Consider the following 22,325-nt stretch of genomic DNA (forward strand, 5'->3'; position numbering starts at 1 on the left):
GAAGAGGGCCACAAGCCGGTCGGCAAGTGGTCGGACAACGCGGGGAACAGCAAGAAGCGGAAGGGCCCCCACGCAGATCTCGTGGATGCTGGGGAGACAGACTTCGATGCTGGAGCTGCTCAGGGTTTAGGGCTTCTCAAACCCTAGGTGCACTCACTCGAGGGTCCCTCGGTGGGCGTGCTAGATAAGCGTCGTGCAGGTTCTGAAGATAGCCGGTCCCGCAGGTCTCGTCACACCTACGACTCTCAGCTGGGCTGATGAGGTAGGTAAAAGGTCAGAGATGGCAGGGTACTCGGGTCTCGTCGAGCTGGGCAGTCTTGATCCGTAGGAGAGACTTACAGCAAACCGCAAGCGCTTAGATGGTGCCTGCTGGTGCAGGGTGGCTACTCCTTAGCCACAAGGGAGAGTCTTCAGAAATAGTCAAGAGTTCCTTTCGTGGAAAGTAGTTCGTGATTCGGAGTTATCCGATTATCTGATTATCCAATTTGGGAAGGGGACTCGCTCCTACCTTTATTCTAAGAAAAGGGGCTGGCCCGTGACTAGGTTCTACCTATGGGTGGAGCCAGGAGGGGGTGGTTACACCCCTATCCTTTGTCCGGCTTCGCGCCAGCTCAGGGGCTGGTGTGCCCCCGAAACTGGTTTGAGCCGGGCTATGCACAGTGAGCACCGGGGTGCCACTGGCAATCACCTTCCTTTCAGCCCTGCCTACCTGGGATACACAAACCCTGTCTGGGATGGTGCTAACACCGCCCTCGACAGGAAACCCTTTGTCCAAGCTCCCTTTGCTGGAAGGTCCCCCAGCAGCAGGAGGTCAGACTTGTGTCTGGTGGCAGCATCCATTTTGTGATGCTGAGGCTTGAGTCAACTTTAACCGGGGTTCAAGGTTACTTCCATGTCGTGTCCCTCTAAAAGGGGGGAATGCTAACCCCGTCGCCGGGGCTGGCGAGGGGTTCGTATTCCCATTCGTATGACACCTTACTCGACATGCGTAGGTGATGCAATGCCAAAGTTAGCAAATAACCGCAAGGATTATAATGCATTAAAAGTAGTTGGCCCGCGTCACCATGGAACGGCTATTAGGACTTGGTTCCGCAAGCCGCCGACGGGCTCAGCTCGCGCCAGAGCACCGTCCCACATGATTCCCTGCACTCTGCCTTCAGGATTGATAAGGCCTGCTATAGGAGTGACTGATAGGAATCCATGTGTCCATTTTAGGGTTTAGGTGTAGGAATACTACACCTACAGCAACGGGTGATTACACCACGTGGCCCCAGCTGTCGTGCAGCCAGTTGTGTCAGATTTGGGCGGCCATTCCAGGGGTGGCATAATACATGCTTCAGCCCCTGGTAGGCCCTGGGTACACCAATGCCCTGGATACCTGTGGTATGCTGAGACAGGGACTGACAAGGTGGCCCAGTTCCAATTAGTGGATGCACCTAATGTACATGTGTGTTAATTTCGAGAGAGAACAGCTAGGCTGTGGGGCTGATTGGCAGGCCCACAGCCGGAGAAAGTCGTAAACCAATGAAGCAAAAGCAAAAAATCTGGGTGATCATAGGATTGCAGACCCTACTCTCCTACAGTGTGTTTACCTACAGTTTGGCCATCCAGTCTTTCCATCAGTGCACTGCTATTCTGAATCTGTAGCACCTATGTGTGTGCGCAGTGTGCATTCATTTTTAAAAGTGTCTACGTTTCTGCACCTTTGTAACTATAATTTCAAACTTAGCTTGCACAAATTATTCTAAAAATCGTTAGCTGTCGGATCCATTCTATAATCGGAGCCACTGACATTATGCGGCAGGAGAGGGCCAAATTATGCAGCAGGATTGACCAAATTATGCAGCAGGAAAAGGCTAATTATGTAGCATAATGAGGCACATTTTCTGATTGTATTACTTCATTATTTTGTTATTTTTACACTTGTTAACACTGTTGAGCTTAGATTTGACCTTATTAGTACCAGGTTATTGCCCAAACATACCAGTAAGCAACAGAAAGGTAACCAGTCAACCTTTGCCTTCCTCGGCGTGCAACACATGTTGCTTTGTTTTTAGTAACATTTTTTAACCTTTTGAGCTAGAATCTTTTTTTGAATTTTTGTTAATATCTGCCAATTATGCAGCAGATGATGAATTATGCAGCAGATCCATAGGTATGCGGAAAATGCCACGGCCGCAAAATCGCATAATTCTAGTTGCCCTGACTGTAATGTCAGTTGCCTAATACATTTCTTGACCCAGCTATTAAGTCAGTTGTCTGCTGTGCCCCATACCGTCTTATTTTGTTTGTTAGCCATGTGTATTTTAAGGGACTGTTCGAAAGCAGTACAGTTTAATTCTTTTGCATTCCGGTAATGGTAAACATTCCAGACTTGTGGTAAATAAGCCATTGATTACAATTGCGAGCATACATTAAACTAAATAGGATGGCATATGTCCCAAAATACACATTACCATACTTTGAGTGAAGATGCACATTGCTATCCTTGGAATTAATTATCTACAAATGTATGTTGATGGTGCTTTTTAGGTCTCGGCTCGAAGGCTGCGCTTGCGCAGTCTCGATCCGAGATTTAATGACTTGGAGAAGAGGGGCTTGAACCCGCCCCTCTTCTCCCCTGTTCCCCATTGGCTGGCCTCTTGAATGCTGGCCAGCCATTGGAGAAGAGGTCCGTCACTCTGAACAGGCCCCGTCCTTTTCGGATTCGGGGGCGTGTTTTTTTCAAGAAGTCTAATTATCTCCTCCAGCCAATGGCAAGAGGAGAACACGCCCCCGAATCCGAAACTGCCGCTGCCTTTCTCCGAGGCATTTCTGCTTCGCCTCGGAGAAAGGCAGTGGTGCCCTGCTTGCTCTCCCCTTTACACGTTTTCTTCCATTCCCTCCTTTCTTCTCTCCTCTTTTCTACGCTCTTACCCTTTTGTTACTTAATCGGCTTCAGGTTCCTTAATCTACAGCTGCCCTTCCCTCTCTCTATAACGTTCACCTAATGTATTTCTTGGCTTCTCTTTCCTTCCTTCCATGTGATTCACTTTGGCATTCCTTTCTTGATTATTCCGTCCCCTTTCTTCCTTCTGTCAGTTACCTCGCTATTTTCGTCTTGCGGTTATCCTTCTTTTCTGTCTTCATTCCGCCATTCACTCTGTCTTATTGTTCTGTATTGCTATACGCACTGCCTCGTCTTCTCAGTCATGCCTGTCTCTCTCTCCCTCCCTCTTTGCCATTCATCATCTCCGTATCCCCCTCCTCCTCATTTAGTTTGCTCGTCCATCGCCCTTCCATGTCTCTTTTACCCTGCTCCTCTTCCCTTCTTCTTTTCCTGGGCTGCAGATTTTCACTCTCGCCAGTCTTTCTTCTCTTTCGCTCCTGCGCCCTCTCGGTCTGCTTCCCATCCTTGCCCCTGCTACCCCCTTCCTCTTGTCCACCTTTTGCTCTCTATCATGTTTTCCTTCTCTCACTTCCGGTCCTATCCCCCATCTCCCCTGATGAGCTCGCCTCTACTTCCGGCTTCAATCCTCCCTGGATTTCTGCCGGTCCCGTTTCCCCCCCGGTTGCTCTGTCACCCCGCCCCCCCTTGTTTCTCTTCTCCTCCACCCCTGCCTTCTCTCCTCTTCTTCTCCCTCTCTTCCTCTTCTCCCCCCTTACATGCCCCTCCTTAATCTTTTCCTCCCTTCCCGTTTTGCAACTGCTGCAGGATTACTCTAACAAAGAGAGCGGAAGAAAGGCCGGTTGTTTCTGAGCCGGGCCAAGGAACCGGTTCGCCTGGGTTTGGGCAGTTCTGCTTGGCTGCTTCCCCTCACACTACTGCCAGGATCTCGTTGTGTTTCCTACAGCAAGAGCTGCCCCGCTATGTAGGTGCGGGGCTGTGGGCACACTGCTTAGGTCTAAGAGGGTTCAGTGTCCTCTGCGCCAGTCTGGTCTGTGCGTCTGGGGTGCCACTGTCCGGATCTGGGTGTGTGCAGCGCACACTACTCAGGGTTGAGTGGGCGCATGGCCTACGTCCAGCCAGGTACCCCAAGCTCTGCGCAGAGCGGAGTGTCCACTGCACAGTTCTCCAGGGGTGTAGGACCCCACTAGAGCATCGGACCAGGGTTGCCTTCCTTCGAGGCATGACTTTGTGCAGGGCCTGCTACCTATGTTTGAGTGGGTGCTGGGCTCGCGTGCTGCCTTGGGGCTGTGGTTGTTCCGCTGCCCAGGTCTGTGTGGTTGAAGTGCAGCATGCCCACTGCCCAGATCGGAATGGGTACAGTACCCCGTGCCTCGCTCTGTGTGGGTAAGAATCCCACACAATGTAACAAGGGCTGACTTGTTATACAGCTGGAAAAATGAAACCCTTTGGACAGTTTGCACTGTTGCTGAAGTTTGAGTGGTCAGTTACTGCCCCGGCCGAATCTGGGCGGTCGCTGCGCCACTTCCATAGGTGTCAAACACCCGTAGCATGTGCCACGTTTCCACCAGTCCTGGCTTCTTCGCGTGCGGCGGGTTTCATGGTGACATGCATGTTATTCCAAGAGTGGACTACATGTCCCAGAATGAACCTGCCCTCTTCTCATTCTTCTCCATTAGAACACGCCCCCGAATCCGAAAGCACCGCTGCCTTTCTCCGAGCCATTTCTGCTTCGCCTCGGAGAAAGGCAGTGGTGCCCTGCTTGCTCTCCCCTCTCCACACTCTCCTCCCTCCCATTTACACGTTTTCTTCCATTCCCTCCTTTCTTCTCTCCTCTTTTCTACGCTCTTACCCTTTTGTTACTTAATCGGCTTCAGGTTCCTTAATCTACAGCTGGCCTTCCCTCTCTCTATAATGTTCACCTAATGTATTTCTTGGCTTCTCTTTCCTTCCTTCCATGTGATTCACTTTGGCATTCCTTTCTTGATTATTCCGTCCCCTTTCTTCCTTCTCTCAGTTACCTCGCTATTTTCGTCTTGCGGTTAGTCCTTCTTTTCTGTCTTCATTCCGCCATTCTCTCAGTCTTATTGTTTTGGATTGCTATATGCACTGCCTCGTCTTCTCAGTCATGCCTGTCTCTCTCTCCCTCCCTCTCTCTTTGCCATTCATCATCTCCGTATCCCCCTCCTCCTCATTTAGTTTGCTCGTCCATCGCCCTTCCAAGTCTTTAAGCTCTGTTTTGGGACCGCCCAGTCCGGTCCACCTGTGTTTCACCGGCGAGCCCTCTGTGTATCCACCAGCCCCTGCGTCATACAGACCCCCTGTATCGGACCACCACCCTGTGTCTCACCCCCTGTGCCTCACCACCAGCCCCTGTGTCATACAAACCCCCTGTATCTCCCCACCACCCCCGTCTCACCGCTTACCCCTTGTTTCTCACTGCTGACCCCCGTGTTTCCCCTCCACTCCCCGTGTTTCCCCTCCACTCCCCGTGTTTCCCCTCCACTCCCCGTGTTTCCCCTCCACTCCCCGTGTTTCCCCTCCACTCCCCGTGTTTCCCCTCCACTCCCCGTGTTTCCCCTCCACTCCCCGTGTTTCCCCTCCACTCCCCGTGTTTCCTCCACTCCCCGTGTTTCCCCTCCACTCCCCGTGTTTCCCCTCCACTCCCCGTGTTTCCCCTCCACTCCCCGTGTTTCCCCTCCACTCCCCGTGTTTCCCCTCCACTCCCCGTGTTTCCCCTCCACTCCCCGTGTTTCCCCTCCACTCCCCGTGTTTCCCCTCCACTCCCCGTGTTTCCCCTCCACTCCCCGTGTTTCCCCTCCACTCCCCGTGTTTCCCCTCCACTCCCCGTGTTTCCCCTCCACTCCCCGTGTCTCCCCACCAGCCCCCGTGTCTCCCCACCAGCCCCCGTGTCTCCCCACCAGCCCCCGTGTCTCCCCACCAGCCCCCGTGTCTCCCCACCAGCCCCCGTGTCTCCCCACCAGCCCCCGTGTCTCCCCACCAGCCCCCGTGTCTCCCCACCAGCCCCGTGTCTCCCCACCAGCCCCGTGTCTCCCCACCAGCCCCGTGTCTCCCCACCAGCCCCCGTGTCTCCCCACCAGCCCCCGTGTCTCCCCACCAGCCCCCGTGTCTCCCCACCAGCCCCCGTGTCTCCCCACCAGCCCCCGTGTCTCCCCACCAGCCCCCGTGTCTCCCCACCAGCCCCCGTGTCTCCCCACCAGCCCCCGTGTCTCCCCACCAGCCCCCGTGTCTCCCCACCAGCCCCCGTGTCTCCCCACCAGCCCCCGTGTCTCCCCACCAGCCCCCGTGTCTCCCCACCAGCCCCCGTGTCTCCCCACCAGCCCCCGTGTCTCCCCACCAGCCCCCGTGTCTCCCCACCAGCCCCCGTGTCTCCCCACCAGCCCCCGTGTCTCCCCACCAGCCCCGTGTCTCCCCACCAGCCCCGTGTCTCCCCACCAGCCCCGTGTCTCCCCACCAGCCCCGTGTCTCCCCACCAGCCCCGTGTCTCCCCACCAGCCCCGTGTCTCCCCACCAGCCCCCGTGTCTCCCCACCAGCCCCCGTGTCTCCCCACCAGCCCCCGTGTCTCCCCACCAGCCCCCGTGTCTCCCCACCAGCCCCCGTGTCTCCCCACCAGCCCCCGTGTCTCCCCACCAGCCCCCGTGTCTCCCCACCAGCCCCCGTGTCTCCCCACCAGCCCCCGTGTCTCCCCACCAGCCCCCGTGTCTCCCCACCAGCCCCCGTGTCTCCCCACCAGCCCCCCTTGTCTCCCCACCAGCCCCCCGTGTCTCCCCACCAGCCCCCCTTGTCTCCCCTCCACCCCCCTTGTCTCTCCTCCACCCCCCGTGTCTCTCCTCCACCCCCCGTGTCTCTCCTCCACCCCCCGTGTCTCTCCTCCACCCCCCGTGTCTCTCCTCCACCCCCTGTGTCTCTCCTCCACCCCCTGTGTCTCTCCTCCACCCCCTGTGTCTCTCCTCCACCCCCTGTGTCTCTCCTCCACCCCCTGTGTCTCTCCTCCACCCCCTGTGTCTCTCCTCCACCCCCTGTGTCTCTCCTCCACCCCCTGTGTCTCTCCTCCACCCCCTGTGTCTCTCCTCCACCCCCTGTGTCTCTCCTCCACCCCCTGTGTCTCTCCTCCACCCCCTGTGTCTCTCCTCCACCCCCTGTGTCTCTCCTCCACCCCCTGTGTCTCTCCTCCACCCCCTGTGTCTCTCCTCCACCCCCTGTGTCTCTCCTCCACCCCCTGTGTCTCTCCTCCACCCCCTGTGTCTCTCCTCCACCCCCTGTGTCTCTCCTCCACCCCCTGTGTCTCTCCTCCACCCCCTGTGTCTCTCCTCCACCCCCTGTGTCTCTCCTCCACCCCCTGTGTCTCTCCTCCACCCCCTGTGTCTCTCCTCCACCCCCTGTGTCTCTCCTCCACCCCCTGTGTCTCTCCTCCACCCCCTGTGTCTCTCCTCCACCCCCTGTGTCTCTCCTCCACCCCCTGTGTCTCTCCTCCACCCCCTGTGTCTCTCCTCCACCCCCTGTGTCTCTCCTCCACCCCCTGTGTCTCTCCTCCACCCCCTGTGTCTCTCCTCCACCCCCTGTGTCTCTCCTCCACCCCCTGTGTCTCTCCTCCACCCCCTGTGTCTCTCCTCCACCCCCTGTGTCTCTCCTCCACCCCCTGTGTCTCTCCTCCACCCCCTGTGTCTCTCCTCCACCCCCTGTGTCTCTCCTCCACCCCCTGTGTCTCTCCTCCACCCCCTGTGTCTCTCCTCCACCCCCTGTGTCTCTCCTCCACCCCCTGTGTCTCTCCTCCACCCCCTGTGTCTCCTCTCCTCCCCCTGTGTATCACAGCTGACCCCTTGTCACACGACCACCATCGTCTCACTATCTTACAGGATTCGTGTAAATGGGAGTCTCAGCACCGCCCAGGCGTGTGATCTTGCACACATCGCGCGCTTTCCCGTTCCCTGGATCCAAAAGGAGAATATTTAAAGCAAGGTCACTTCTTGTGGTTTGTGCCGCCGGATGTGCCCCCCCCTGGAGCATGAGTGCGGGTTATCTCTGAACGAAGCACTTTACGTGGAGCGCTAAAGGGGGCCTGGAGTCGGCCATACACATCTTGGCTCACCTCGGCACATTGGAAGGGCTGGGGCTATGTCCGGCAGCAGCGCGTCCGCTCTCACCTCTGGCTTCTGCTGACACGTGCCACTGTGAAAGAGTGTCACCTTGACCGCCCCCCCCCCCCCCTACCCAAGTGCACCCCAGGGATGGAAAGCCTCGCTTGTGTATGGCAAGAAAAGAGGTCCCCTCTACAGCCCTGAGAGAACTGATGCCCGCTGGGTGCCCTGTGGCACTGCCCCCCTGTGTGCGCCCTGCTACGGGCCCCTGAACTGACCCCTGGGGTGAGTGACACCGTGGGGTGTCACTAAATGATGGGGGGGGGGGGGGAAGGTGAGGATGCAGGGGGGGGGGGGTCAGGTGATGCGGTGTGCTTGATTTCAGTCCTGGCCTCTTCCAACTAGTCGGTGCACCATTCCATTCCACCGTTTAAGCTCACATGTGTCATTACCTACAGCGCCCACCAGGTGCAAATTAGATTTGTCCGTGCCCAGACGGGGCAGATGCCCCCAACCCCTCCCCCCCTCCCCCAACACACCATGTCTAGGGTGTATTACATGACGTTGTACATCACAAATATAACTACATAGTATTGTACATTGAAATCATAGTATATTACATGGTCGCGTGCTGCAAGTTTAGTGCACTACATTGTATATTCTTTAGCAAATACAGTTTAGAACATTATGCCGTATGTGTATTTCCAAGTACATTACAATACATTGTGCTGTCCATTGCAAAATACATCACCTCAAGTTGTTCATTTGTTGATGTAGTGTGCCACAGAATATTTTGTGCAAAGTAGATTATAGGGGGCCGTTCATGACGCGTTTGGTATATTAGTGTGTATTATATTAGATTAAACATGTATTTAACCGTGTAGTACCTTCCATTTATAGTGCATTAGTATTGTGCTGCATTGTGTATTATGTTGTAAATGTAGAACATTTCTCGTATTGTGCATTATAGATTGTGTGGTATATTATACTTACACTGTGTTGCTTAATACCCTTCACTGTGTAATTATAGTACACACTTCCAAGAACAAACAACTAACAAACAGCTATTGACATTGTAAATAACAATGCAGTTTCTTTAAATGTTTTAAAAACAAAAACATAAACAAAAATAATGTCATGAGCAATGCCAATAGCTCTAACTTTAACAATGCCGAGACCGTTGCATTGTAAATGCTTGTTTTGTATAGTTTCAGATAAATGAAGAGAAATTGAACTTTGCTACACTAAGAAATATTCAAGGTTTGCATGCACCATTAAAGTTGCAAATGGAATACAGAGCAGCAAAACAAGTAAGTCCTTTTTTGTATATAACAGTGCTCATGTTAAGGGTTCAAGACGTGTATTTTTACAGAGACAGCATTGTACATTGGTACTGCATGGTTCAACGCACATGTTTACGCTTGATTTCAAGGTTTAGCAGCCAGGCCCTTTCATGCCTTGCCTGCTATGTTTGACTGTGACTGAAAGTGCTAATTGGGATGCAATAAACCGTGTGTCCGCCACCCACAAAAATTGACCGTGCACAGCATCTACTAAAGAAGCATTAGTAAAGCCGACAAGTCTTGCTTTTAAAAAGTGAATACTGACCTTTTGGCTTTGCCAATGTTGGCATTGGTGCTCCCCCACGCGTTATTTTTAATTTGATATTGCTGTTCTGAAATGCCATGTTGTCTGCTAGTTTGGAACAGTAAAGTAAAAAAGTGGAAACTACAGATGACACATACACATTTGTGAAGACGGCAGCCAACTTGGAACAGTTTCCAGGCAAAGAGAGAGGAAAGGCAAAGCTGAATAATATTCAACTTTCAGAATATTTGGAAAGATTCACACCCTCACCAGTAGGGCTTTCATATAACACTGAACCAGCCCTTCTCGAGATTTCTGATTTCCTTCAAGCTGACATTAGATCAAGGACAAAATGGGACCTTGATATTATTAGATCTTTTTGTGGCATTTGACCCCTCTCCCACACCATTCTCCTGCACAGACTTAGAGGCATTGAAATGAGAGGACAGACGCTCAAATGGATTTGCTCCTTTTTGGGAAATGGAGGTCAGTTTGTATGGATGCCACCTTTCTCATCTGCCAACAAATCTTTTAGCCCTGATGTGCCACCGGGCTCTTCTCTGAGACCAACTTTAACATCTATAAGACCCCTTTTGCACCCGGGTGAAGACATTCGGGGTAAAGGTTATCATCTAAGCAGTTCATTTCATTCAAAAACAATCCTCGGATGCCCTAAAGTCTTTTAAATTCTGTTTGAGAGCAGCTCTGGATTAGATGCGAGCCAGCCAGCCAGCCAGCAGACAGTTTGAGGCATTGACTTCCTAGACATAAGAGAACTGCTTGTCAGCCCCTTTGCCCCCTTCTCCGCCCCGGCTGCTAGAAATATGTGAATCAAATTAGATTACCATTTATCATTTCAACCTCAGATCAACGAATGGTGGAATCTTGTTATGCTTTTCTCAGGTCCTTAAAGAAATTCCTGTTCCTTCTACCAATGCACTCCAGGAAATCAGTGGTTTCTGCCCTGAATATGTCAAGATTGGGCTATGAAAACGTGCGCCATTTAGGTTTAACTCCATTTCTTATCAACCATCTGCAGAGGGTACAAAATACAGCAGCACATGTGCTGTTAAAAATTCCTCGACATGATCATATTTCCCAGCATCTTACTGCTTTGCATTGGCTGCCAATTAATAAAAGGATTTTGTTCAGGACTGTGGCATTTGAACACTAGGCCTATTAGGATTCTGTCCGCAGCATCTAACAGATTTATACACTACCAGCGCACAAGGGCCTGGCGCTCCTTGCATAGTTTACTTGTTGTGATCCCCAAAATCAAATAGACTATGAAAGGGTCTCTTTTCCTGTTTGGCAGCGCAAGCCTGAAACCGCCTCCCAGTTAAGATGCGTAGCTTAGGAGATGAACTGCCTACTGAAAATCTCTTAAGACTTGGCTCTTCAGGTTGTGATGTGGTTTCTCGTAATCTGCAGTTGTTTTTCTCCTTGCACTGGAACACTACTTGTAGTAGCTATGATTGTTACAAAACTTGTCCATTCATGTAAGCCAGGACCGCATTGCATTTTGGGACATGCAGAGTCACTTAAGTGTGGGGTGAGATTCTAGCATTCTAAGTGCTGTAGATTAAATGGCAAACAGCATGAAGTGTTAAATGGCATGAAACTACTTCACAGCTCTAAAGATAAGGAAGGAGGGGGCTCATCACCAAAATGGAGATGTATGCTGAAATGGCAATTTTAAGTATAAGGGAGATAAATGCATTAGCTGGTAAAATCTCACAGATATCATCTCTGAATATATTCAGAAAGAGGAATTTGTAGCTAATGTGTACAAAATTGTGTCGGCCTCCACACAAACTCTTTTCATTGCGAGCTTCTGCAGTACGTGTTAGTTCTCATCAGATTTGCCTTCTAATAGCATGTACTTCCTTGTGTGTATAGTGAGATAGGGTTGTTGTCGGGCACCAGGGAACATACATTCAGTTTATTTTTTGACAATAAAGGTCTTACTCCAGAATTGCAACTTTTATAGATTCACATGCTTGAATCATTCCCCACCATCGAGATGGGAGTCCCCGGTACATCAAAACAAAGCTAATACAAACAAGAAACTAGGCCTAGGCCCATTTTAATTTTGTAACATATCTCTGTTGTTTTGTAAAAGAGACCCAAACTTAATCCTAAACCAATCAGGACCTCTCACCCCCTGGAACACTGCTGAGAGAACCTTAGAACCTCTGATTTTCTACCGCACATTGTGCTAGGGAGTCTCCTCGGTGATCTGCTTAGCCTCTTCTACTACTTCAGTGGTGTTAGACCAGCTTTCTTTGCTTCAATCAACCTCTTCTTCTTCAGTACTGATTTACCTTTTTCTGGCATGGCCATGTCAGATAAGGAGAAAAAGGAGTCTTTTAGACCCCATGCCACCTTCTCTAAGAAAAGGCTTCATACAGACGACCCTCCCAGTGAATGCATTTATTGCCTGTATCCCAACCATAAGGCAAGTGTAGAAGGTATGTTGTATCTTTTCAAACAAAACTTTGAAGGATCGTGAGAGACGCCTTCTAATGTTGTCTGACTCCAAGGAACATAGTCATTTTTCTTTTTTTTTTTTTTTTTTACCAATAAAGTTCTTGCACATGGCTGTAATTGGGATAGTGGGATCTTCAACCATGACATTTAAGTTAGCATATTCCTTGTTTCAGATTAGGAGAAGCCTTTAGTGAAGGATATTGTGTGGTTTTCTTTAAAAGGGAGGGTTGCTCTAAACTGGGTCCAAATAGACAAAAACACCATTGTGCAACAGGGGTGGGTGTGGGGGGGGTGTTAAATGCTTAAATAACAGTGTATGGGGAAGCAGTGAGCAGGCTGAAGGGTCAGATGGAGTAGCACAGAGCATGAGGGTCAGGAATTTAAGGAGGCTCAATGTGAGTAAGAAAATATCCACCCGCTTGGATTACTCAAAGAAAAAAAAGGTCTCTGTATTTAAGCAATGGAAGGATACAAGTCATCCAATCAAAAGGATGGTAAATCAGCAGTGCTTTAAAAAGAGATAACACAAGAAGAAGAATGAGAGCAATTGAATAAGAAGCAAGTTGATGTACACAAGGGAAACCCAAAAAACATAAGGAACAAAGGGTTTTTGAGTAATTCTAGAGACAACAGAAAATGGAATACAGTTGTTCTGTATACAAAAATCAGTTCCTTAAACAGATTCATTGATCAGAGTTTTCGATTTGATCACCACAATTCGATCAAAAAGTTGAATTACCCCAGTCAGAATAATTTCAAAAACCAGAGATCAAGAGAGCAAACAAACAATGAACTGAAACAATGAGCAAAAAACCATAATGCACAGAACACCAGGTGTTAAAAACTGACAAAAGACATATACAGGCAAACAAACAGTGACCAACATTACTCTAATACCTTTAGATCACTTATTATTAAAAGCAAAACACTACTGCACCCAAAACAAAAATACTACAAAGGATAGTGTACTGGGTCAGAGTGTATGTCGACGGCGTTTCGATCCCGTAAAAACACGGGATCATCATCAGGACTGAGGATCAGTTGCCTGGCATTGTATCAATTGATATATTACATGAAGCACCTGATTTTTCAACAATCTGTAACTAAACAACATGATTTTTCAACACAATTTGTGCCTGTTCATACGTATCATACGACGATGAAGCACCAGTGCTGCTTCTATCGACACAAGTTTTTAACCAATTTAGTGACTGGAAATAGATTTATAAAGCACTTTAGTGTATTTTTTTTTATGTATTAGGCTCTACTGATTTTGATGTATTACTGACTTTGTTGGTTTTCATTTGATTGCGATTCTGTGGGTTTGTCTAAACCCACTTGGCAAAAACAATAAGCTTTCTTTGTACATCTTCATACTTTCTAGTTGTTCTCTAGCAGCCTCTGCCATGTTTTTCTAGATTTCATTATAGTTATGTAATGTTGGGTGTGCCGCCATTGCCTTTAGTAGCACATCTAAAGACTAATATCAAATATGAAGTTAATGGTCTGGCCACCTGTTAGTGACTCTCAACGGTGTCACCTTAACTTAAGTATATTTACATATTCACTAGTTGACTAACTGCCCCTTATTAAAGTTTCCTCTCTCTTTGTCATTGCTGTCTTTTTAATTGTAATTTACTTTTGGCATCTTTTTTTAACATTGATTGACTGCATTACGGTTAAATATAGCGGGCTGGTGCCACAAAATTGTAATTTTTTTATTTGCAGATCCAGCGTCTCCCGTTTCTTCAGAGCTCAAACATTGCCCTAGATTCCTTGAAAGGTACCGATGACTGCATAGGTTTTGAGGATATCCTCAATGGTGCGTATACATCTTTTCCATTTTTAATAGTACATTGGAGCTGGAGTCACCTGTTAACTTTACAATGGAACTCTTGCTACAGCCCAAATTCTAATACGTTTGTGTTGTAACATGCATGTTTATTATTCTTGTGGCCAGTTATATTCAGGGTGTATTATTTGAGCTACTGTTGATCTTATCTTTGTGTACTTCCACTATTAGTGTCATCAATTTTGGGGGGATGCAGATTCTAATGGACAGAGGAACAGACTGTGAGCACTTCCCTTGTCACTCTGAATCCTGTTCTAGTATGCGTTTTTCTTTTCAACGTGCATAGTTATGTAGTGATGCCAGACTTCACTGGTGATGCAGTGCATTGTAACTAATTTCTTGTTGGATTAATACGTGGCAGAGGCAAGCGAGGACTTCGCTTTGGGGTATATGGTGACATTACCTTTTGACGTCCGTCTCTGCAACCAGTACCCTGAGCAGAGGTATATATGCTGGAGATAAATGCAAGCGTTGCATTGATGCAACTCTTGCAGCACCCAGCCGTATCTTGGTGTGAGCCAGCAGTAGAAGTCTTGAGCAGAGATTGAGACTGAAGTTGCCTGGGACCACTGAGAACAATGTGACTGTCCGACCACCCCCAGCAGTTAAAGTCCTCTGTCCATGGTTTAGCATGAAATGCAGATGTGTTCTTTTGTTGGAAGTGACTCTCCGTGGTATACTCTGCTATGGATCTGCTCCGGCGGCTGCTGGTAACTGGGCCCAACTATAGGGGAGGAAGGGACCTATGGTAAACCACATTATGTCTTGGTGCAATGTTTCTGTGGTTGTTTGATAAGTAATTTGGGCCCCTTGCGCATGAACTGGGGATCTTTTGTCCCTGGGTGACTTCACTGATAGACTTGAGCCACTGACTTCGGTACCTTTTTGTTCCCAGATGGAGGTAGCCCCCCTCCACTCACTCTTTGACCACATCAAGTAGTGGTTGGATAATTTCAAGGCATCTTCCTTAAGTAATTCATTGGTCTGCAGAGCTCCCCTTTTCCTGCTGCTCTTACTACTTTTCCCCCACTCACTATCTCTGAATATAATAGACCCCCCTTCTGACTAACAGCTTCACTTGGACGGTGGTCCAGTGAGTTGAAGAGAATACCATGGTGAAATGCAAGTCACAGCACTAACACGATGAATAGCTAGGTCAAGGCTCCTGGGGACCCAGGTCACTGAGACATTGCCTGGAATTTGCTGCCACCCAGTGGATCTTCAAGCTCATAGTCAATTGACAGCAGGCTTTCTTATGGCTATACATGATTTTCAGTGATTGTCGGAGAACAAAAGTGATGCATTCACAAATTTGGATCCTTGGAAATAGTCTAGTGAGTTGGTTTCCAGCTACAAGAATCGAAATGCAACCTGCTTGGTCGAAGTCAACCCTTTTATTTTTCAAGTATTAAGTGAATGCAATTGTGTTGTCTTAAGTGCTAAAATGAATTTAGTCTGTAGCATGTGCTATGCAAAATGCCATTTTTAGTGTATTACATTTACACCTGCCTACATTACATAGTATTCAGTGGGTATGCTTCTTTTGATGACTGCATGAAGACTGAATTATGCGTAAATGCTCTCTTTTTGTTACTCTGATATCACCCAACTCCTCATTTCCCCCTTTATCTTGCTGCATCCTTTTTGTTTTAGCTCAAGTTCATAAGCTTTCATACCTTGGCTGATCTTTTGGCTAAGTTGACAGTTGAGTGCATTTTTGCTTCTCCCAAATGACATGCTGAGCCCGACAAACTATAACAAGGAAACAATAGGGGGCAACTGTGTAACCCTAAGAACAGTCATTCTGTCAGAAAAATTCCCAAAACACTTCATACAAGCATATAGGGCCACCCTGCTGATGTCACGCACCTTACTTTAATAGCATGTTGCGTTACATATCACATGTTGAAAAAGGAAAACCCAGTCGGAAAATGCAGACCATACATTTACATGAAACTTAACACGTGGTACAAAAGTAATTCAAGAACAATAGTGTCACACGGTCAATTAATAATTGTTATGTAGAGTAACAGCAAAGTGTATTTAACACAACACAGGTAGGAATGACTATCAAGAGGTTGAGATGATCAATATCTTGAAGTCACTGTACTGGAAATTATACACAATCATAGGCCACAAAAGAATTAATGGGAGTCTGAAGATTGTAATACGCTGAGACAGTTCAATCCCAAACAGCAATTTATGTGGAGTCTTGGTCAGGGGATTTGTGACATTTCAAAGTAGCACCCTTAGGCGGAAATTATTTTAACAGGCAATCTGGTAAGTTTGTCCTGCAAACGTGAAGCAGGTGAACATGGGGTCTGTGCTAAAAAAGGGTTTTTGAAGAAATCTGCAAGCCCTGCTGCCTTTGACTTCTGATACCTAGACTAAGACGTTCATGCATACTGTCTTAAAACATCCAGGCAGCTCTTTCTTCTGGTTCTTGAGTTCTGATTCACAGCAAGAGCCACCATGCATGCAGCATGCAAAGCTTTGTTTCTGAAGGACTTTCACCCCGTGTTCCATCTTGCCTTGCCAGGAACCCGCACACCCACCTCCACGGGTTACATGCTCACAGTGTACGTACAGTTTGAAGACCACCATTTCTGTTTTTGTCCAAGAGTATTCCAGTTTCTATCCATGAGTCTTTTTTTTTTTTTAATGATTCTAGAGTATGCCCTGCTGAAGAAGGATCACTTTCAAGACTTGTGCTGTCCCTCTGATGCTATCCTCATGGGGAAACGCTATTATCGTGTTCTTTGGGCATATAACAGCAGTGTTTTATTTTCCAACTATGGAGACGCTCAGTTCTGTTCCTTCCGGTACATAGAGCTTTAGATTTGGGAACTGCCTCTCGAACAACGCTCTCCCAGTCTTACCAAATTCTGTTCTATTTCTTGGCTCTTCAAACTTTGCTGGCTAACTATTGAGAAGCACACGCAATTCAAAGCTTTGTACATTGCCCATAGCATCATGGATAAGCAAGGGGCTTCTAGTTTGGCTGCTTTGATGTATCCGTATCTGCCTACTAGAGCCCTTCTCTCGGCCAAGGCAAATTGGGCCCTTATACCATGCATTAAAAGAGCCAGAATGGGAGGAGACACTTTTGTGCGCTGGCTCCAGCTTTAAGAAACACTTTGCCTCCACAATTAAAGAAAATCCAGCATCATTTGGACTTTCAAAAGCAGCTAAAGACTTAGTTGTTCTCAGCCTAGGTTTTCCTTGGCTTTATTATGTTGTGTTTTTGGCATGATCTATGTTGTAACTCCGTATTGGTGACTAGCGCTGGGAAGCCCTGTTTCGAGGCAGCTATGCGCTTTATAATGCCTATTTGCTAAACAAAAGATAGATCTTCCCAGGAGACAAAAGCGTGTGCCATAGTTGTGTGAAATAATGTGAGAATTTCTAATGACTGCAAGTCCCTATGCTTTCACATATAGAACCTTTCATCACAAAACATTCAGTACAAAGGTTGGATCCTTTCTTGAAAGAAGCAATGGAGTTTTTAGGAGCTGCCCTCCTGGATTGTTTGAAGCAACTTCTGTGAGCGTGAACCTAGGTTCATTGTGCTCCTTCTAAAAGTCAAACGATTCAGCAATTCCAGGATAATTTGATAGATCTGTTTTGATGTTGATGTCATTACATAGATTTTGATAAAAACCCCTTCTCTCAAATCTCTGATTACTTTTACTTCCTTCATTCCAGAATCTGCTGGGCCAGCAGGGAAAGATTCTCCCTCCCCTGGCTTCCATTACTGAATTTGAGATTTTGGTACAACAAAAAACATTCCTACCGCTCTCTCTCCTTTTCTCTCTGTGTACTATTATTCTGCCCCTTTTGCTAGAAGTCCTTCATTATGGGAGCTGAAGTTACTACTTTTGCATTATTTTATAAGGGAAAGAAATCTGATTTTCAATATTTTTTAATATAAATTTTGCATTTAATTCAGCATACACTCAGCATGTGCCTAATTCAGACACATCCACCTAACGATTTAGTATCGTGTGAATAAATTGTTGTTTAATTCTGTTAGATATCCAATATGACTGGCAAACGCAGCATAGTATTTGAAAGTATAATTGAGTGTGAAATAAAACATTGTTTGACTCTAGTGGTGCAACTCCAGCTACTTCAAAAACTCTACTTTTTTTTTCAGATCCATCCCAAAGTGAAATCATGGGGGAGCCACATGTGATGATGGAATACAACCTTGGTTTACTGTAGCACACATTTGTACTATGAAATTTGTAATTTTTAAAGAAGATAATGTATGCTGTTTAATGCAATGCTATGACTATAATACAGAGGCATGTGACAAACAGTATTTGTTTACTATATATCGGCGTGGCTGTTTTTCTTCTGGTGTCTTCTAATAAAACCTCAAAAAAGTGTATGGATATATTTTTCATGATCTTTAATACTTTGTCATAACTCTCTTGAAAGAAGTTGTGTACTGTGACAGTCAGTGCTTCAATTGTAAAATAAGGAGTACCGGTTCCATATCTCTACTCAAAAGCACCCTGGCCAGTGCTATTAAAATTCTACACGCCGAACACGAAGGCTGCCTCTTTAGTTCACTACCAGACACTTCCTGTCCCTTTATTTCTGTCTTGCATGTTTCATCTAATTTCCTGTGTGGCGGTTTTCCTGTCTTTCTCTTCCGTCTTTCCCGTTTGTGTGTGTTCCCTCTCTTACACTCCATAATTGTCTGAGAGACAATATAAGCGCCTGTGGGACTCGCCTGCAAACACTGGCTCAAAATAAGCACTTCTAACAGTCACTTGAAAGTTGCATTTGAACTAATGTATACTTTTCTAAAAAGTAAAAAGAATGTCAAAGATAAGGCAGACTACTTTTTATGTGTATATAAAGTCTGCAAAAGTTTATTCAGAAAAACAAGCAGGATGCGATATCGCTATACAAAGCAGCGGTATTTCCCCTCTATTAGCTGGGATCTTCTAATGCCAACCCCTCCTAAATTTGCAAAACTTTTTATAGGTTTTCTTTATACATACTTCAAGTGAGAGTACAAGTGACAGACCCTGAAACACGGATAGCGGGTGTACATCTTTCTCGTGAGGAAAATGAAAAAATCCTAAAAATATGTACCTGAAGTGTAAGCTCCCAACTGCTGAGCTAGTCGTTTGTGAAATCTTGCCCTAATAGTGCTAAGAACTATAGTGAAGTTAAATACATCAAAGGCAAGAAATGACAACAAATTAATCCACACGGATTCAGCTTTTATGCTGATTTCAAAGTAATTTCTCAATCCTACTCTCTTGCGCCATTTGGAACACCAATGTAAAATTTATGGACCTCAATTTACTTCATTATTCAGCTCACAATGGCAACGTTTGAGCTTCAATTCAACATTGCTATCATTATCTTCAGGAAAAGTCCAAGGAAAAAATGGGGCAAAGGGTTTAATACGGGTAACATGATATATAGTACACATGCAGATTTGTAAGAAAATTTGGTGAGTGAAACCATCCAAAATAATATCTAGCTTGTTAGTTCTACATCCTCCTTAAATACCTTTAAATCAGGACCAAATACTATTTCCATCTAAATCAAATCTACTGTTTATTTTCTGCAGCACTTTCATACTTTCTCTGGTGTGATCTATTTCTTCATCGCTGCTGAAGGAGGTGTTGGATATCTATACCGAGCTATTACATTCTGCAATATGACAGTTCTCTGGGGCTCTAGCTGATCTGATAAGAAGTCCTAAAGTGAGGGCAGTGGTGTTCACTACCTCCTCTAAAAGCTTAGCGATGGAACTTCAGGCATGATCAGTCCAATGGCAAAGAAACCGCTTTTGCTAAGCTATCCTTTTATGATGAGAAAGTCCGCTTGCAATGTGGGGCTTGGCTGAAACAATGTAAGGTACCTAAATGTTAATGTGTCCTGACCACAGGGCAGCCATATAGAGGCTCGATTTGATATAAATTAACTTCTGCACTGTTTGTTGGATTGGGTGTGAAAATATAGAACTCTTGAGGGCACCCAAAATGAATATGGTAACAGAGAGGTTGCTATCCTACCCACTGTGTCCTAGAAAGCTGCTGTAATTTAGGAACTCTCATCCCATGCCGTGAGCAGTGTCCGCAAGATGGACTGAACCAGATGAGAAATTCTGATTAGGAAAACTGAAACCAGTTTTGCCCATTGGTATCAGGACCATAATGTTGCACATAAGAGGGAGGTGCCCATGCAAAAACAAATCAAAGCAAATGCCTTTTTAATGGGATAGCACCATGTCCCTTGAACATTGTTGGGCAAATAGGTGCAAATCCAAAGGTAAGAAAGGTTGACATTAGTTGGTAGTTTTCCAAAAGGTGCAAATTTGTATTTACCTGGGTGGGCAAAAGGCAAGGTGCAATTTGCTTTGTGGGGCCCGCCACCTTTCTTCTTTAATAAAGTGCCACACCAAGGCCTAAACAATAAGGCTTGCAAATCTAGCTGGACAGACCCACTGCGGGATCCGATAGTAGGAGGCCTGCCAACTACCCGACAGAGTTGGTAATAGTGAAAAGGAAGGATCTGCATTCTGAGATGGTTATGGTTGTGTTAACTTAGAAGTTGGAGCCTCTCCATGCAGCCTTGGTGCCTGCTGGTTTAGTGGAGCTGGGCCAGGAGTGAGAGGAGGAGCAGAGTTTGGAGGTGTAGTCATCTGTTTATGGTGTGTAAAGTGTATTTACGCAGGGACCCCACAGCACTTCAAGTTGTGTTCATAGAAAACAGAATTTGGTAGGGATCCTTCCACAGGAACTGCAAGGTTGACTTTCATTGCTCCTGCTGCATATGGATCGACTTACTAGGCTAGAGATCATGACATACTTTAGCCATGTACACTGACAGCTGCATGGTCCTGGGAACTGAAACTGCAGCAACTGTCACTCAATCATCTGCAGTATTGCATTACCATATCCTTGTTTAGAGGCAGCTTAAGAAATTAGCATTTGAAAGACGTTGCATTGGGCAACCCATGGCTACCTCATACAAGCTTATCTCACTCATCCTAGAAGGTATGGCATGGGTTGACCAGAGTGCCCTGGGTTCTGGGTTTGGCCACTTAATATGAGTCTCAGCCAATTTGCTTTTACCTTACCTGATGACTATGGGGTGCGGGAAATAAACACAGTGAAAATGCAGTTTTATTCCCATGTCTTTACACACTTCTTGTACTACCATCTCTCCTTAGTCGGGGACCTTTTTACAGTCCTGCTTGATTCATGACTTTTTCATTCTCAGATGCCCGCTCATGTTTTAAAGACTCGTCCTTTAGTGTAGGTACAGGAAATTCATCCGTTTGCATAACACACTTGGCAATTTCAAGGTTTAAGGATAAAGCCACTTTCCTAGCCATCTCATTGGCAAATGTATTACCTCAAGACACTTCATCTGGAGAGGACTGATATTCTGTTCATTTAACAATAGACACACAATTGATGGACTGAATGCAGAACAAATCAAAACATTCACCCCCAGTCAAGAGATCTGGGTTAAATCCACCATTCATTTGCTCACCATGCCACCCCAGTTTAGACTTAGCCATATACAAATCAGTCTTGACCCTGTGCCTCATGGGAACAGTCCAGCCCGAATTGCCAAGCCAGGTCCTCCCTGGACCGGAAACATGCATCCTAGGACTGGTTTTGGGGTTTCACCCCTCTTCAGCCAGGATAGCTTGATTCCAGTGGCACATTGAGCCCAATACCCACGTCTGGGCATACCTGGTGCACTTAGGGCGAGAAAGCAAAAGACACACAATTGATGGACGTAATGCAGAACAAATCAAAACATTCACCCCCAGTCAAGAGATCTGGGTTAAATCCATCATTCTTTTGCTCACCATGCCACCCCAGTTTAGACCTGGTCATATGAATGTTTTGTTCTGCATTCCATCAATCAATTGCGTTCATTTAACAATTAAAAGTTTACATGACATCCTAAGACTTTATTAAGTTCTTCATGTATTTTCTGTTCTACATGGGGGTTTTAGCAGAAGTAAACCCCTCTGCATCCATAATAGCTCAATATCATGTGCCACAGCAAAAGCAAGCCTATGATCAGTAAATACATTTCCAATTTTGTATGAAGCCAAAATGAATCCACTTGTAAGGACAACAGCTCAGCCACTTGGGCCGGAGACCACTGCCTGCTCTCTTTCACCTCATGCAATGTACATATGGTATATACAAGAAGCTGGGGGTCAGTGTTGGGCAATGGACCAGTGTGATGGGAGAGAAAGAAACATAATCCTATATGGAGACCACCATGCAGCGGATACATATGTAGTTTTCATTGTAAGCAATAGAACAGCCATGTAATGGGGAGCAGCAGCTATCAAAGTAGATCCCAAAACAATGTTTTCGGAAGTGTATATGAGAAGGACAGACACGGCTA

At 46.7% G+C, this 22,325-nt stretch overlaps 1 protein-coding gene across 1 annotated transcript in view; it reads left to right on the forward strand.

Annotated features, from left to right (window-relative positions):
* Positions 1-18,307, forward strand: part of POMP (proteasome maturation protein) — a 34,788-nt gene extending 16,481 nt beyond the window's left edge. The window contains exons 4-6 of the mRNA XM_085621642.1: positions 9,196-9,297; positions 13,793-13,886; positions 18,073-18,307. Coding sequence (XP_085477768.1) covers positions 9,196-9,297; positions 13,793-13,886; positions 18,073-18,140 — 264 coding nt within the window. The 3' untranslated portion in view covers positions 18,141-18,307. The remainder of the gene's footprint in view (positions 1-9,195; positions 9,298-13,792; positions 13,887-18,072) is intronic.
* The last annotated feature ends 4,018 nt before the right edge of the window (positions 18,308-22,325 follow it).

Source organism: Triturus cristatus, chromosome 8 (assembly GCF_964204655.1).
Source record: "Triturus cristatus chromosome 8, aTriCri1.1, whole genome shotgun sequence".
NCBI classification, from domain to species: Eukaryota; Metazoa; Chordata; class Amphibia; order Caudata; family Salamandridae; genus Triturus; species Triturus cristatus.